We start from the raw sequence: 15,747 nt of genomic DNA, 5'->3' as shown, positions 1-15,747 counted from the left end.
TTTATATGTTTGTGTGTCTGTGTTTATCCCCCAACATCACTTGACAACCGATGGTGGTGTGTTTATGTCCCCGTAACTTAGGTTCAGCAAAAGAGACCGATAGAATAAGTACTAGGCTTACAAAGAATAAGTCCTGGGGTCGAGTTACTCGACTAAAGGCGGTGCTCCAGCATGGCTGCAGTTAAATGACTGAAACAAGTTAAAGAGTAAAGAGTAAGGTGGTGCCCCAGCATGGCAGCAGTCTGAAGTATGAAGCAAGTAAAGATTTAGCATGTCGTTAGAAATTTATTTTCTGAAGAGAAATGAAATTTCTAAACAAGTATTGGTTATTACACTAAAATTAAACGAAAGACATTAATGATGCAGAAATAGCACTGTAATGGGTCACATAAAAAGCACCTGTGCCATGTAAAATGCACTGGTGCTGGTGCCACATAAAAAGCATCACCCTTCACTCTGTAAAATGATTGGCATTAAGAAGGGCCTCCATCCATAGAAACCATGCTAAAGTAGACGAATTGGAACCTGGATTAGCTTCCCAGGTGGCCAGCTTCTGTCAATCATCGAACCCATCCCAGCGTGGAAAACGGATGTTAATTGATGATGATGATGATGATGAATTGGCAAGTACTGAAAGGAATGGGAATAAAAGAGGAAAATGTTAAAGAAATTCCTTCTCCTTTGTACCAAGTCGTAAGAGGTTTACATAAGCGAGATTTCTTTCGTGAAAAGCTCAATCTTGAATAGATTCATCCTGCTAAGAACTAAAGATAACGTCTATGTTTTAAAGTTTGTTTTGTGTGTGTGTGTGTTGAAGGTCAATAAATACTCTCCTTTCCTCTAATTATCCACTTCTTACATTGCAGAATCTTAGCTTTGTTCAAACATACATGTCATCATCATCATCATCATCGTTTAGCATCCGTTTTCCATGCTGGCATGGGTTGGACAGTTTGACTGAGGTCTGGAAAGCCAGTGGCTGCACCAGGCTCCAATCTGATCTGGCAATGTTTCTACAGCTGAATGCCCTTCCTAACACCAACCACTGCAAGTGTGTAGTGGGTGCTTTTTACATGTCACCAGCACAGGAGCCAGTCAGGTGGCCCTGGCATTGTTCATATTCAGATGGTGCTTTTTATGTACCACCAGCATGAGAGCCAGTCAGGGGACACTGGCACCTTTCACTTTCGGATGGTGCTTTTTACGTGCCACTGGCACTGGAGCCAGTTAGGTGGCCCTAGCATTGATCACGTTCGGATATGTGTTTTCATTTAAATTGCACTCTTTTTCTAACTGGTCAACAACTTCAATGCCTGTGCCACTGAAGCAAATCATCATCATCATCATAATGTCCACTTTTCCATGCTAAAATGAGCTAGATTTTCTATGGTTGGATGCCCTTCCTCTCATCAGTCCTCACCTGTTTTCAAATAAGATAATATTTGGACATGACCAGATATGTTTTCACAAAAGATTTGGCACAAACAGTGTTACATGCATGATGATGACACACTTGATGATGCATTGTTAAGGCAAGGAGACAATAACATACACACACACACACACACACACACCTGTGCATGCACACATGACAGGCTTCTCTCATTTTCCGTCTGCTAAATCTACTCACAAGAATTTGGTTGGCCTTGGGCTATAGTAGAACTGAAAGCCATGCGGATGAGCAGCAAACTTCTTGCCACACAGCCATGCCTGTGCCTATCACGGTTCTTTTCATTTTGGTCTAACACATCAGCCAGTTTATTCATTTTGAAAACAACCTGCCTGAGGCCGCCCTTTGTCCTATGATGCAAAATTGCCAGTACCGCCAGACGGTGGCACGTAAAAGCACCCACTACACTCTCGGAGTGGTTGGCGTTAGGAAGGGCATCCAGCTGTAGAAACTCTACCATATCAGATTGGAGCCTGGTGCAGCCATCTCGTTTGCCAGTCCTCAGGCAAATCGTCCAACCCATGCTAGCATGGAAAGCGGACGTTAAATGTTGATGATGAAATTAGCATTGTAATTGCTGAATTATTCCATTTGTGATAAAACTACAAATATAGATTTTTTAACAAGACCCTTCTCCCACCTTCACCCCGCCCCATCCCCCAAGCACCATCATTTCAGTTTAGGCGTAAAAGAATAAGTCGTAACATTTATTCTTTTTCTGTGTCAATTTGACAGGATGCAGGTACCCATTAAAAACAAAGAAGTTTCTTTGCCCATGGTTTGAAGTCAAAACAACTGCATGCACATGTGCACAGATATTGAAAGTTTGTCTTTGATTTATCACACTTGCTTTGGATAAATAAACATTAGAAATACTGCAATGTTTTTTTTTGTACTGTATTAATCTAAATATGCTCACCGATGAACCAAAAGTGGCAAGCTGGCAAAATTGTTAGCATGCTGGACAAGACACTTTGCAGCATTTCTTCTGGTTCTTTACATTCTAAGTTCAAATTCCACTTATGTCAGCTTTTTCTTTTCAACCCTTTGAGGTTGATACAATGAAGTGCCAGTCAAGTGCTGGGGTCAATGTAATTGACTTGTCCCCTTCCCTCAAAATTGCTGGTCTTGAACCCTGCAATGGTCTGGCATCTTGTTTAGGGAGATTGTTGTGATCTTGGTCGCCTTTTGTCATCATCATTTAACATCCTTTTTATATGCTGGCATGGACTTGACAGCAGCCACGCCATGTTCCATAGTCTGATTTGGCTTGGATTCTATAGTTGGATGCCCTTCCTAACACCAACCACTTTACGGAGTCTACTTTTAACATGGCAATGGCCCAGTGGTTAGGGAAGCGAACTCGTGGTTGGAGGATCGCGGTTTCGATTCCCAGACCGGGCGTTGTGTGTGTTTATTGAACAAAAACACCTAAAGCTCCACGAGGCTCCGGCAGTGGGGGGTGGTGACCCCTGTTGTACTCTTTCGCCACAACTTTCTCTCTTTCTTTCTGTTTCTTGAGTAACGCTGCAATGGACTGGTGTCCCGTCCAGCTGGGGGGAACACATACGCCATAGAAACCGGGAAACCGGGCCCATGAGCCTGGTTAGGCTTGAAAAGGGGGCATAAATAAATAAAAAACTTTTAACAAGGCACAGCAGCAGTGCTTTTTACATGACATCTTGAAGACCAGGTAACTGACCTTATGAGTTTTATGGTTCAAGAAAAATAAAAAATTTGAAAAGCCATTTGTTTACAAATTTTAACATCCTTTTTTTTTTTTGTACATTTCAGGCATATGTTGGACTTATCACACATCAATGTTACAGTCCTACCTGCCTCGTGATATCCTCAACCGTTCAGAGGTCCGAGGGTTAATCTTGCCATCTATTTGATCACCAGAGAAATAATTACAGTTTTAACTAAAAGGTTAGTGGCTATTGTACTCTGCCAAGAGTTAAGTGAGTCTTTATATCAGGTGTCTTTTGTTGTGCTCCTCAGATCTTCCATGCCTCACAATGTCTGATTATTTGTGCTGAATATTGCTAAATTTCAGTTAGTTTTCATAATGATGCTCATGAGTTGGTATTGTGTGTGTCAGTATATATACAAATACACACATCTATGATAGATATATATATATATATATATATATACACACACATATATATATAACATTATAGATGTTTATATGTATTTGTAAATATATATATATATAATATTTAATATATAGATATTATATTTTATGATTATATAATATTATATTTAATATATATTAAATAGATTGTGTGGTGAATATATATATATATTAACTTTAATGTCGTTTTTATATATAGCTTGACATAAAAACACACTTATATGTATATACACTCACAGACACATACACAGTTGTGTTATATATATATGTATGTGTGCATATATATATTATATAAAGGTCTGTGTGTATATTGTATGTGTGTGTGTGTGCAAATGTTTTAGTTGTGATAATCATATCCCTCATAGCAGCAACGCATTCCCTAATATTTAAGTTCCTGTTTTAAAGACAGTCATGGTGAACAGCAATAAACAACTATGAGAACCTTAGTTGGCTTTTTGTGTGTATGTATATATATATATATATATATATATACATACATACACACACACACCTACACACATATATACATGCATACATATACTGTCATATATATTTATTTTAAGATTGTTGCATGTGAGTATATATATAGTAGGTATGTGTTTTCTATATATAAATACATATACACTATATATTCACATGCATATACACACAAACAAGTTATGTTAGGGATCAACTTTTAGAATTGCAGAAACAAATCACTCTTATTAACTTTTAATAATAGAAGTGGATATCATTTATTGGTAGCCAATAGCGTGTATATCTATACATCTGTGTATCTCTCTTTATATTTTATATATAAACACTGATACACACATGTATTTGTGTGTGTGTGTGTGTATATATATATACATACATACACACACACACGCACTCGTATATATATATATATATATATATATGGATCAAACTCCTTGGTACTCTGAGTTTCAATCGTGACACTAATCTTCGACTATTGGAATTTGATATATATATTTATATATATATATATATATAATCAAAATAAGCAACAGGATATCCAGAGGTAATGCAGTACAATCATTTCAGGCAACTCCATTTAAGATAGCTCTGCATTTAAATGAAGTCGCTTTGAAACGATTGTACTACATTACCTCTGGATATCCTGTTGATTATTTTGACTTTAATCACCTTATTTCAAAATTGTATGGATAATACCGTACTAAATTCTGGTGCCTCAACTTAAGTACCTAATTCATCTGAATCTAAATTTATATATATATATATATAAGAATTGCTCTTGAGATTCACTTTAATATCTCTTATCACTATAAGCACTGTATGTTATTATATATCATACTCTGGCTATAAAGCAATTATTCATTAAACTTTGGGAAATGGGTAGAAAACAGTGGAACTATTTATTCACAATAACAGAGGAAACATATTTTATCCTGTTATTCTTTCAATGATATCTTAAAATCTGCATCTTCAATAATTAGTCTTAAGTATTTTTGCTCCTTTTTTTTTTTTTTTGGTAATATGAAAGAAATCTTTTAAATCAAAAAAACATTTTTTTAGAAACAATTTTAAAGTAAGGTTTATTTTTACTTTATAGAATTTTTCGTTTTATTAAGGCATATTCTCATTTTATCTTCTTCTACCCCACAAAAGTAAAATACAGCCTCACATTTTCTACTAAAATAAAATCAGTTTCGTTTTCTCCCATATATTCTTCATCTTACACCACCTTGCTTCTCTCTCTCCGTCACTCCTCTACTGTTTCATTGTCTTCCCTACATATTGTCCCTTTACTGAAACTGTGAAAGCTTGATAGACTTTAAAGACAATTAGGTTCCTGAAAATATATTGAAAATAATTAGGCTTTCATGATGGTTAATGTTGATTGCTGTACAACAAAGAATATTTCTAAAAGCTTACTTTGATGCTATGTTGGAATCATGCTTAATTTAAAATAAGTCATTTTATGGGAATTTCAGTTAGTTATAAACAAAGTCAAACTATTTCTCATTACAAGATTTTATTGGTTAGAATTCTTGAATTGTGGTTTTCATATTTTAACTGGTATCAATTAATATTGCTAGAAATTACTCACTGAATCCACACTTCCAGCAGTTGTAAAAGAAATGTTCTCTGAACACATTACATCTTTAAGAGCTGTTTTGCTTAAGACAGCTTGCTTTTCTTGTGCTTAAAAATTGATTTTATGTTGCTTTCCAAGGAATGCATGCTTTTCTACTTATTTCTTATTTATTTACATATATGAGGGTATTATTTAGATGTCCTATATATGTCTCTTATATATATTTGAAATTAAAACTAAAATTTAGAAGTAATTTTTTCCTTTTTTTTTCTTTGGCATAATTTTTCTACCATTAAATAATTAATCATGAATTCCAAGCTATAAATTCTCAAATTAAAGCATCCAAAGCTTAATCTTCTATTCAATTAAAAATTAAATCTTCTTATATATACATACATACACACACAAATGTGTATGTATGTATACAGAAGTGTGTATAAATTTAATTTATTCCTTTTCCACATCAATATTTTTCTTCTCTTAAAATAAACTTGTGATATATTCGTTAGAGGCATGTATAGTTCTTCCTGATTAGCACAACTAGCATTCTTCTTGGGCTTTCGTTATTGATGTTTGCATATATTGTTTTTGTTTTTTTTTTTGGCGGGGGGTGGGGTGGATTATCCCAACCTTCTGCGTTATTATATATTGTTTTTGATGTTATATGGAAAACTGAAAGGAAATATCTGAAAATGTGTTCTCATGATCTCTTCTATGCCTCTGTTAAAAAGTCTACCATGTTCATTAATTTGTGAAGTCAAATATTCTGTATTGATAACGAAAGTAAAGGTCTCTCAGACTCTACTTATGAAAGGGAACGGGAGAGAGTTAGTGCTATAGATGCTTACTTGATAAGCTGAAGAAGTGAACTTGATCTTCACTAAGATGAATAACCCTTTAGCATTCCAGTTACCGTCGAATGTAATGCTTGCTTATTCACCTTTTTAAAAAATTAATCATGCATTATCTTGTAGCTTCGAGATTTTGATGATGTGCTTGCTTATATTTTAAATGACATTGTAGGGTAGGTGTGAGGAACTGAACTGGTCATTTTGACCATAAAGTAGGTATAATATTTCAGGTGATATGGCTGGTTTAAATGCTAAGAGGTTAACTTATCTCTTGCACTTCTCTCTCTTTCTTTCTCTGTGTGTTTGTGTGTATATATATATATATATATATATATATATATATATATGTATGTATGTATGTATATGTATATATATATATATATATACACACACACACATACAAACGTATGTTTGTAGTCAGCTATACTCTTACTCATTTGACCCTTCTCTCTGCATCATGCATAAAATGTCTGTAGATATCTGTTGCTACTCAGAGTGTCTCGTTTTTGTGTATTACTCAGAGCAGCCACTTGAAGCAATACACAATTGGGAGAAAGTCGAGGGTGGCAATGGAATGAATCATCAGCTTCCAGTGAATAGATAAACTATACTACATGTATTGAGTACTTTTCCCCTGTTTACACTCCTAAATGAATGTTTATAAATACACTGAATGTTCTGTGTCAAATGGCATTTCAATTAAATTATAAAACTCCATTTACACATACGCGCATGTACACACACACATACAAGATACACACACACATATATATCCACATATGTATATATGTGTGTGTATATACACACGTGTGTATATATACATACACATATATACATATATATATATATACATGTGTGTATCTATACATATGCATATATACATGTACATATACATATATATGTGTGTATGTTTGTGTGTGTGTGTATATATATATATATACACACACACACACGTGTGTGTGTGTGTATGTATAAAACAGTCAAGCATTAATTGAAGGACTGCTCAATACATATTAGTAGTGTCACATTTCGTTTTATTTTAAGAAAGAAAATGTCATTGATTTGGAAATTTTTGCTCAGTTGCCTTTACTAGACTTGTCTGACGATGGTCAATTGATCTGAAACTTTGAATTCGCTGTTCAGTTTTTCTTCATTAAAATAATATTCATATATGAAGGCTTGCTGAACATCTTAAGCATATATTTATATATAAAAGATATCTCATGTATGTGTGTGTTGGTGTATACATGAATCTATTGGTATGCTTCTAGAAAGATAGACAGGATGTATTTAGTGGAATCTGAGTGTAATTTACCTTGGTATGATGTGTTTCGTGGACAAGTAAACCTTGAGGGTTTGTTTCTTTGCTTAAATACTCTTAATTAAGTTTGTAGTAATACCTAAGTTCATTGTTACTAAATTTGATAAGGCAAAGCAATACACAATTTTGCTTTTCTAAAATTCTTCATTACATTTTTGTTTGCAAAATGCATTACAATCTTAGATGTGCATAACTGAACTTGGAATTTTAATTTTCTGTAACAAACAAGCAACTGCTATTTACTACAAGCTTAATTCATAATTGAAAATACAAATATATATTTATATATTTCCTGTTAAAAGATATTTCCAGTTTCTCTGATTTTTTTTCTTTTTTTTAAAAAAAAAATTTTGTGCGTTTGAGTGTGTGTATGATTTTTAAAAATCCTTCCTGAATGTTAACTCTGTGATTGTATTATTCTATGTATGGAACAAAGTACTCAATGTTACTTTGCCTTTCTTTGTGGTCCATTTGTGTTACTAAGTCCGTATTACTTTTGATCTTTCTTAAATTGAAGTTTTACTGTTTAACCATTGGGTAAAATAATATCCAACTGAATGATTTCATTTTAAACTGTATAACTGTTTTCTTTTTAATTCTTCACTGCCCTTTTCCAAAGTTTTTCTTTCAGTTTTTGTTTTCTTAACTGGCCATTTTCTAATGTATATACGTGAGCCACAAAGACAATATTCTTCTCTAAACAAGGACTAAACATATATATATTTAAATATATATATATATACTCACATACACACACAGACCCTCACACATATACACATGAATGTAATCATGTTAATAACTATACAGCTACCATTTGACTGAAATATTTTCTGGTTAGTGCTTGTTTGTTTCTTTCTTCCTTTTTGGTTTTTTTTTGTTGTTGTTGTTGTTCTACCATGATGAATTTTCTAATATTTCATCAAACTGTGGTTTCAATATACTATTAAGAAAATGGAAAATTTAAAAATTTAATTGCATATGAAAGAATAGCATAAAAAGAAAAAGAAAAAAAAATAACATACTGATAAAAAAAAAAGATGAAACATGAAAAAAAAATAAGTGAAAAAGGCTTCTTCCAAAAAAAAAAGAAAAACAAAACTAACTCTTATATATATCACACACCACCACCACCAGTGGTGTCTGAATTTTTCCAGCTTTATCAATGTACAATGTGATGAATAACTATTCAACTTTTTGTAAATGAACAGGCTAACACGTCTGTCATTCAAATAACTGTGTATCCAGTTCACATATCACACGTTTATAACTAGTTCATTACATAACTTCATGTATATGTTTCTTTATTTGTTGTTTTTTTTTGTTTGTTTTCTCCTCTTTTTTTTTTTCTCGTTTACTATGAAAGACTAAAAGACATTCTGTGAAAAACGCTTAATGAAAAAAACAAAACAAAACAAAACAAAAAGTAACATTGTTACGATGCTTTATCAAATATTTGAAATGAAAGAACAAGATACGAATATCTGCAGTTTGGAGATATTTTTGAAGATTGTACGACACTTAAAGACTACTGTGCAACAGCTACAGAATCTAAGGACAATATTTTTTCTGTTTTGAAACCATTTTGCAAGAGTGGTCTGTTTGCTTATGTTTTCCATTGTTCGAGTTGGCCTCTTGGAGACAAAAACTGTTTCCATATATTGAACTACACAAACACTAAAAGAAAAAAAAAAAACATGTTAATCTGCTGCATTCAGTAGATTTTTTTTTAAACTTACCTTTATTTTTATTTTTATTTTGTTTTTTTTTTCCACTTCCTTCATTTTTTTTTTCAACGTATTCTATTATCTCTTTTCTCTTTAGTTTAAATTTAAGAACATTAAAGCAAAGTTGCTTTTGTGTACACTGTATATTCAGTGTTTTGTTTTGTCTATATACTTTTGAGTGTGTTTACATATATATAATATATATATATATATATATATATATTATATATATATATATTTATAAACACGTATATATGCATATATACATACATGTATATGTATGAATTTGTGTGTGAGTATATGTGCATATGTATGCATATATATGTGAGTATGTATACATGTGTGTGCTTATAAATGCATGGGATACTGTAACATCTCAGTTACTGTCATACTTCTGTATAACCAAACAATAAATTTGAGTGACAAAATTGCTCCATTTGTTATAAACTATCAGCTAAGACTGAAGCACAGAAGGTTGTCCGTATTATTAATTTTTATTATTGTTGTCTTTTTTTTTTTTCTTAAACAGAATCAAGACACAACCTACATTTTTATTATTTTTTTTTTATGCATGTGTGTGTATGTATATATATATATATAAACATATATAACATTTTATTACTTGCTCCCTCTTGATTTAAACTTCATACATAGTAAAGCCTGTTTAAATAGTTTTCTCTTTTCTCATCATCATTCTGACTCATTTTACCTTCCACTTTTAAACGGTTCATTTTTCTGAAACCTCTTGTGTTTTCATACATTGATACTCTCATTTTCAATAAATGAAAACAGACTTCCCATTATATAATATATAATGGTTTCATTTCTACTTTCCTCTTCTCCCAATTTATCAGACTTTCTTCTTTTCCCCTTATTTTTTTTTTTGTTTCTTTTCTATTTTAACCCTTTGCCTGTCGTCTTGTGATACACAGGACATATTTTCCTGGTGTCCATGCATCATATATAATATACATTTTTTTTTTTTTTTTCCAACCACCAGAGTAACTTGGGACTTAGGAAAGCAAAGCTTTATATTGCTCAGATCATTTGAGGCAAGTCTGAAAACAAGCATGGACACTTAAGACAAATTTATGAAAATACTTTAGATAGGCAAATGGTTAAGTGTCATCTTGCTGGAAATTATAAATCCTTCTTACATGATTGTCTTTGGCATTTTTATTATTTTGTGTAAGATTTATTTTATACTTAAACCAGTAAGATCTTAGCTGCCATTTAGTGACTCACCAGTTTGAATGTTCAAACATACCACCACTTTCATCAACTGCTTGACTGCTGTTTGTAACGCCACAGTAATTAGTAATTTTACTGTAATAACTTCTGGTTAATAATCACCTCAACTTCTCACAGGGGGGCCTTCATCTACACTCTCTTTGCATCCATTCCTCAAGTAGACACATTTATTTGATTTAGGAATAGCAGTCAAATCTCATCTAATCACACCCTCTCTTCTTACCCCCTCCCCCCAAAAGACAATAGAAGACTCTGGATAATGTAGTTCACTATCTGGGGTGCAGTGGAGGTGGGATTGGAGTACTGTTAGTCAAAAGACTGCTTGATTAGGTCTGATCTGGAACTAAATATACTCCTAAAACATAACTGACCTAGAATGGAGTCGGAAGTTTCCCATTTGCTATATTCTTACAATTCAAACTAACAATTGTTTTTTTTTTTTTTTTTTTTTATTCAACTTCCAATAACATATATATAATATATATATATATGTATATATATGTGTGTTATTAGTGTATTAGTATGATGAACTGGCAGAATTATTAGTGTAGTGGCATTTCTTTTGTTTCAAATTCTGCCATGGTTGACTTTGCCTTTCATACTTTTGGGGGCCAATAAAATAAGTACCTGTTGAACACTGGGTTCAATGTGATCAACATACCCCTTCCTCAATTACTGGTTACGTGTCAAAACTTGAAACACCACCATCATCATCATCTTACATTTTTAGTAACATATTGCAGATAACATTTGCTGCATGTGTTTAACTAAATATTCACTTTACATAATTATTGATCTAACTTTTTTTTTAATTTCTTTTTTTTTTCAATTCCACTAACTTTTTTTTTATATATCTGCACAAAGACACTTGCCTTCCTTTTTTTTTTTTTTTCAATACTTTTATATTAAGGTATTGATTACTCACAAGATACAGATATATTAATATCAAAAACATATTTCTTTGTTTTATTTTCTCTCTCTCTCTCTCTTCAAATATTAACATACTTTGGTCTTAACACAAAATGTGTACTAACAGTGAAAAACCAAGTTACCAAGTGACTTGTTTGATTTATATAATAATACAAACACCAAAACACAACAAGTTTCACTGAATTTGTCCCAAAATTCAGTTTCAGTCTATATTTATTTTTGAGCTCCCTTTGCCTATCCACCTACCTTGCTTCTGTTAAGAGTGTGGAGGTGAGATTAAAAACTACTCTTATGGTCAGCTTCTTCATTTTATTTTCACTGTTACTCTACATCCAATTGGATTCAACATGCAAACTTGTTAGATCAATTATCCATCATACACATTCCTTATTTAGACAAATCTCTAAACATTTTTTTTTTAAATAGCCTTAACCCTAACAGTATTTTTTTTTTTCCATATCTTCTTTCTCCCGCCTCCCAAACTTTTTGCTCTAATCTCCAATGTTAACAATTTTTATCATTCAACAAAATAGTGCGACTCTTTTTCTTAGTATGGTAAAATTGGGAAGAGAACAAATTTTTCAGGAATGGGAAAAAAAAGAGCTCATAATGATTTCTATATGTTTAAGAATTTTGCTTCTTAGTCTTCTCATAAAACTGAGTGAGGAATGAAGGTTTGTATGTTCTTATTACCTTCATTTAGTTTTTATCTCTGTGCTTCCAAGCAGTTCTCTTTTCCTTCCTGGAGTTTCATTTCTACTTATTCATTTTCATCATTGCTATCATAAACAGGTTTTACTGTCAAATCCCCACCCTTCAATGATTTAATATATATATGTATATATATATATATATATTACTTAGTTTCAAATTTGAGACCAAAAATATGCTTAAAACCAAAATTAATTTATGACACAACATATAATTTCTTTTTAGTATTTTATTTATCTTTTTATTTTTATTTTTTATTTTTTTTACAAATGGATTTTAAAATTTTATTTGTAGAAGCTATTGCTTAAAACTTGGTACTATAACTACTACTGTGCTACTAAGCCATTGAGAGAAAGGATCCAAAACGGTGTGTGTTCTCTCCTGGTGAGCCCTGAAACCTACTGGCATCCCATATATGAACCTTTCAATTGGCACCACTTGCACAAGCAAGTTGTTTGCAAATCTCTAAGTACTTTCCCCACTAATATACATTCTACAGGAGTATATCAACACTCAATTGATATCTCTGTGATAATATCTTTATGTTTTTATATTATTATAGTATTAAAATAAAACTTTACTCCAAAAGGCTTTTTTGAAGCTAAAAGCAAGCCTGGAGGGAATTAACAGATGTTGTTGACAAGATTATGGCACAAATAAATCTTAAGAACCAGTCCTCAGTAGTGTGGCAGTGCTAATATTATGAAAGAAGCAATAATATTGCCTTTAGTCTTGCAAAATTCAGAATATTAGTTTTAGGGTCTTTGAGAATTTCCAAATAATAAAACCATCAGGTGATATTTTATTTCTTCCTTTATCCACTTGTGGATTTAATTTTTTTTTTTTTTTTTTCTCTTGTTTTAATCTCACTCTTTCCTTTGTTCTATGTATCTCTGACGCTCAAATATTTCAGAAGTTGTGCATTAGAAATGCATCTTCAACCTACTTAATTTCCCAGGTGTTTGTGACACTTCATTGAAATATTCTTTGATGATTGTAAAAAGAGCTGCTTCATTTGAGATATAAAATCCTTTTTTTTTTTACCTTTTTGTCATGCATTTGTGTGCAATTATTGGTTAAAGGGTTCCCATAGACCAGTCTTGCATTCACTGCATGTTAGTGGCTTCTCTATTTGAGATTTTTTTAAAGCTTCATTCAAACCTGTAATTGCATCATTATCTTTACACAGTTGATACTCTCTGCTATTAAGCTATAAATGAGAAAGACTAAACAAAAAAGAAATAGCATTAAAGTACTGACACTTTACCAAAGACTGGGTCATTAGTTTTATTTATGCCATATTCTAAGAAGTGTTGATGTCAACTGTCTCAACTAAAGAGAAAGATACCAAAAAAAAATATGTTGAGTGAAATGGCTCAATTAGGAATCAAAACCACATTGCAAACACCTAATCTGTAGCTTATGACAACTGTACATCACAGTTAAGTTATATAAAATGTCTGTGTGGTTTGATAAAAATATGACTGGAGAGTTATTTGCTTGCAAATATGTATCCAGTTATAAAATTTTTGATCCTACCAAATGCATTCTACTTAATCCATAATAGTAAAAGCTTCATATTCAGGGAATATCTGTTTATCCAGTAGAGAGAATTGACATCACTTAATTTTTGGTGATGCAATCTGCTAGTTATGATAATGACATGCAGAAAATATAATTCAGAAATTGGTATTTTGAAAAATTAAGTTATCTCCAAGTTGAAACTTTATCAAAGAATATACTTTATTTTATATAATTTAAAAAAAATTTTTCTTCTTTTTTTTTGTAGCTTTTCACATTAGTGTTTCTATGTAAGCTCAATTATATTCTTGAAGAATTTTTTTTTACTTTCATTTTTTATTTATATTTTTTATTTTATTTTTTTTGCATTCAGTGAAAAAAAATTTTTTTAAGAAAGCTTTCTTATGAAATATTTGTGATAGTTAAAATAGAAACCAAATTAATTCATATAGGCATTTTCTTTTCTTACATTTTTTTACCATTTATTCTTTTATTATTATTTTAAATGTGTCACTTTTGGGGGTGGTTAAAGTAAGTTGTCTCAAATTTGTCATATTTTATTATGGTATGTGTCTTGGTACTGGTACAAAATTTTATGTTTTGTTCTACAAAATTTGGTGCTAAAATGTTTCATTTCTCTTTAGAGTGCTATATTGATTTCTGAATTACATCACATTGTTCCTCTTTAGTTTGACTAGAAACCTTTTCCATTTCTACCCTTACTAAATCTGCCAAACAATATACTATGCATTTCTCAACTAACTCATGTATTTTCCATTTACAGTGATCATTCTTAAAAAAGAAAATTTTCAATTCCATTTCATGTTACGTTTTCTGTATATTTTCACCTTACAATGGGAACAGAAAACAAAATTTTAAATCCAGTTAATAGGGCACATTCAACAGTTATTTGATATTTTCTTCCAAATTTTTTTCTTTTTTTTTTTTTGCATTTTTTTTTTAATGGTGGGAGGGGTTGTTTTTTTTTTTTTTCTTTTCATGTCTTGTTTAGTCAACTATTTGTATGACAGGTCATAAGTCAGCAAGACCTGTGTTGAAGCATTCAACTGTAACTGGAATTTCTTTAAATGTCGTCGCTTCACTTGATGTCCACTTTGTGGATGAAATTTTCCGAAAGTAGGATGCAGAAAAAGGGCAATGTAAAACTAGAAGCATAGCAAATATTTTCTCCCTAACCTTATATGAAAATGATGACATTAATGCATAGACAAATCATCATCTACTCAAATAATGTTTGCAGAATAAACTCATACAATTTGCTCTATGTCTGCCAATGTAAAAGGCATCAAGTTGTTTGTAACCTTTCCACCACTGATCATCAAACAGAGAAGTTGATGTAATTTCCTTTCCCTGACACTAGCAGGGTTACAAACTGCCAATATAGGCTGACTACATTTGCAGACAATATTTATTCTACAAACGTTGTTGGGTATTTTATATTTTAATCTAACTGAATTTTTTGAAGAACAAAATTACTTTTACTTAAAAGAAGTTAAGTCTATTTGGAGAAAGAAAGTTAGAACCTATAAATTGGTTGAAAAATTGAATAATAATTTCAAATTAAATGCATTTTTTTTTTTAATGAGATGACTCTTTCTAAAATATTTTGAGAGGATACTTTTAAAAAGGATTTCAGTTGCACTCATTTGTTCATATTTTAGAATCTTTTTTTTTTCCAGTATTCTCAATCTCATTTTTTTTTCTTCCAAATTAAATTCACATAATATCTTTTAAAAAAATGAAAAAGAAATTTACTATTATTGTAAATAAC

The 15,747-nt window shown here is 31.6% G+C and overlaps 1 protein-coding gene across 2 annotated transcripts in view; it reads left to right on the top strand.

The window, feature by feature from the left end:
• LOC115215009 (RNA-binding protein 33-like) overlaps window positions 1-3,598 on the top strand; it is a 57,959-nt gene extending 54,361 nt beyond the window's left edge. For both annotated transcript variants that reach the window (XM_029784134.2, XM_029784125.2), the window contains exon 18: window positions 3,245-3,598. In XM_029784134.2, coding sequence (XP_029639994.1) covers window positions 3,245-3,296 — 52 coding nt within the window. In that variant the 3' untranslated portion in view covers window positions 3,297-3,598. The remainder of the gene's footprint in view (window positions 1-3,244) is intronic.
• The last annotated feature ends 12,149 nt before the right edge of the window (window positions 3,599-15,747 follow it).

The sequence above is a fragment of the Octopus sinensis genome, linkage group LG1, assembly GCF_006345805.1.
Source record: "Octopus sinensis linkage group LG1, ASM634580v1, whole genome shotgun sequence".
Classification (NCBI taxonomy): domain Eukaryota; kingdom Metazoa; phylum Mollusca; class Cephalopoda; order Octopoda; family Octopodidae; genus Octopus; species Octopus sinensis.
This window is presented reverse-complemented; position numbering and strand designations above follow the sequence as displayed.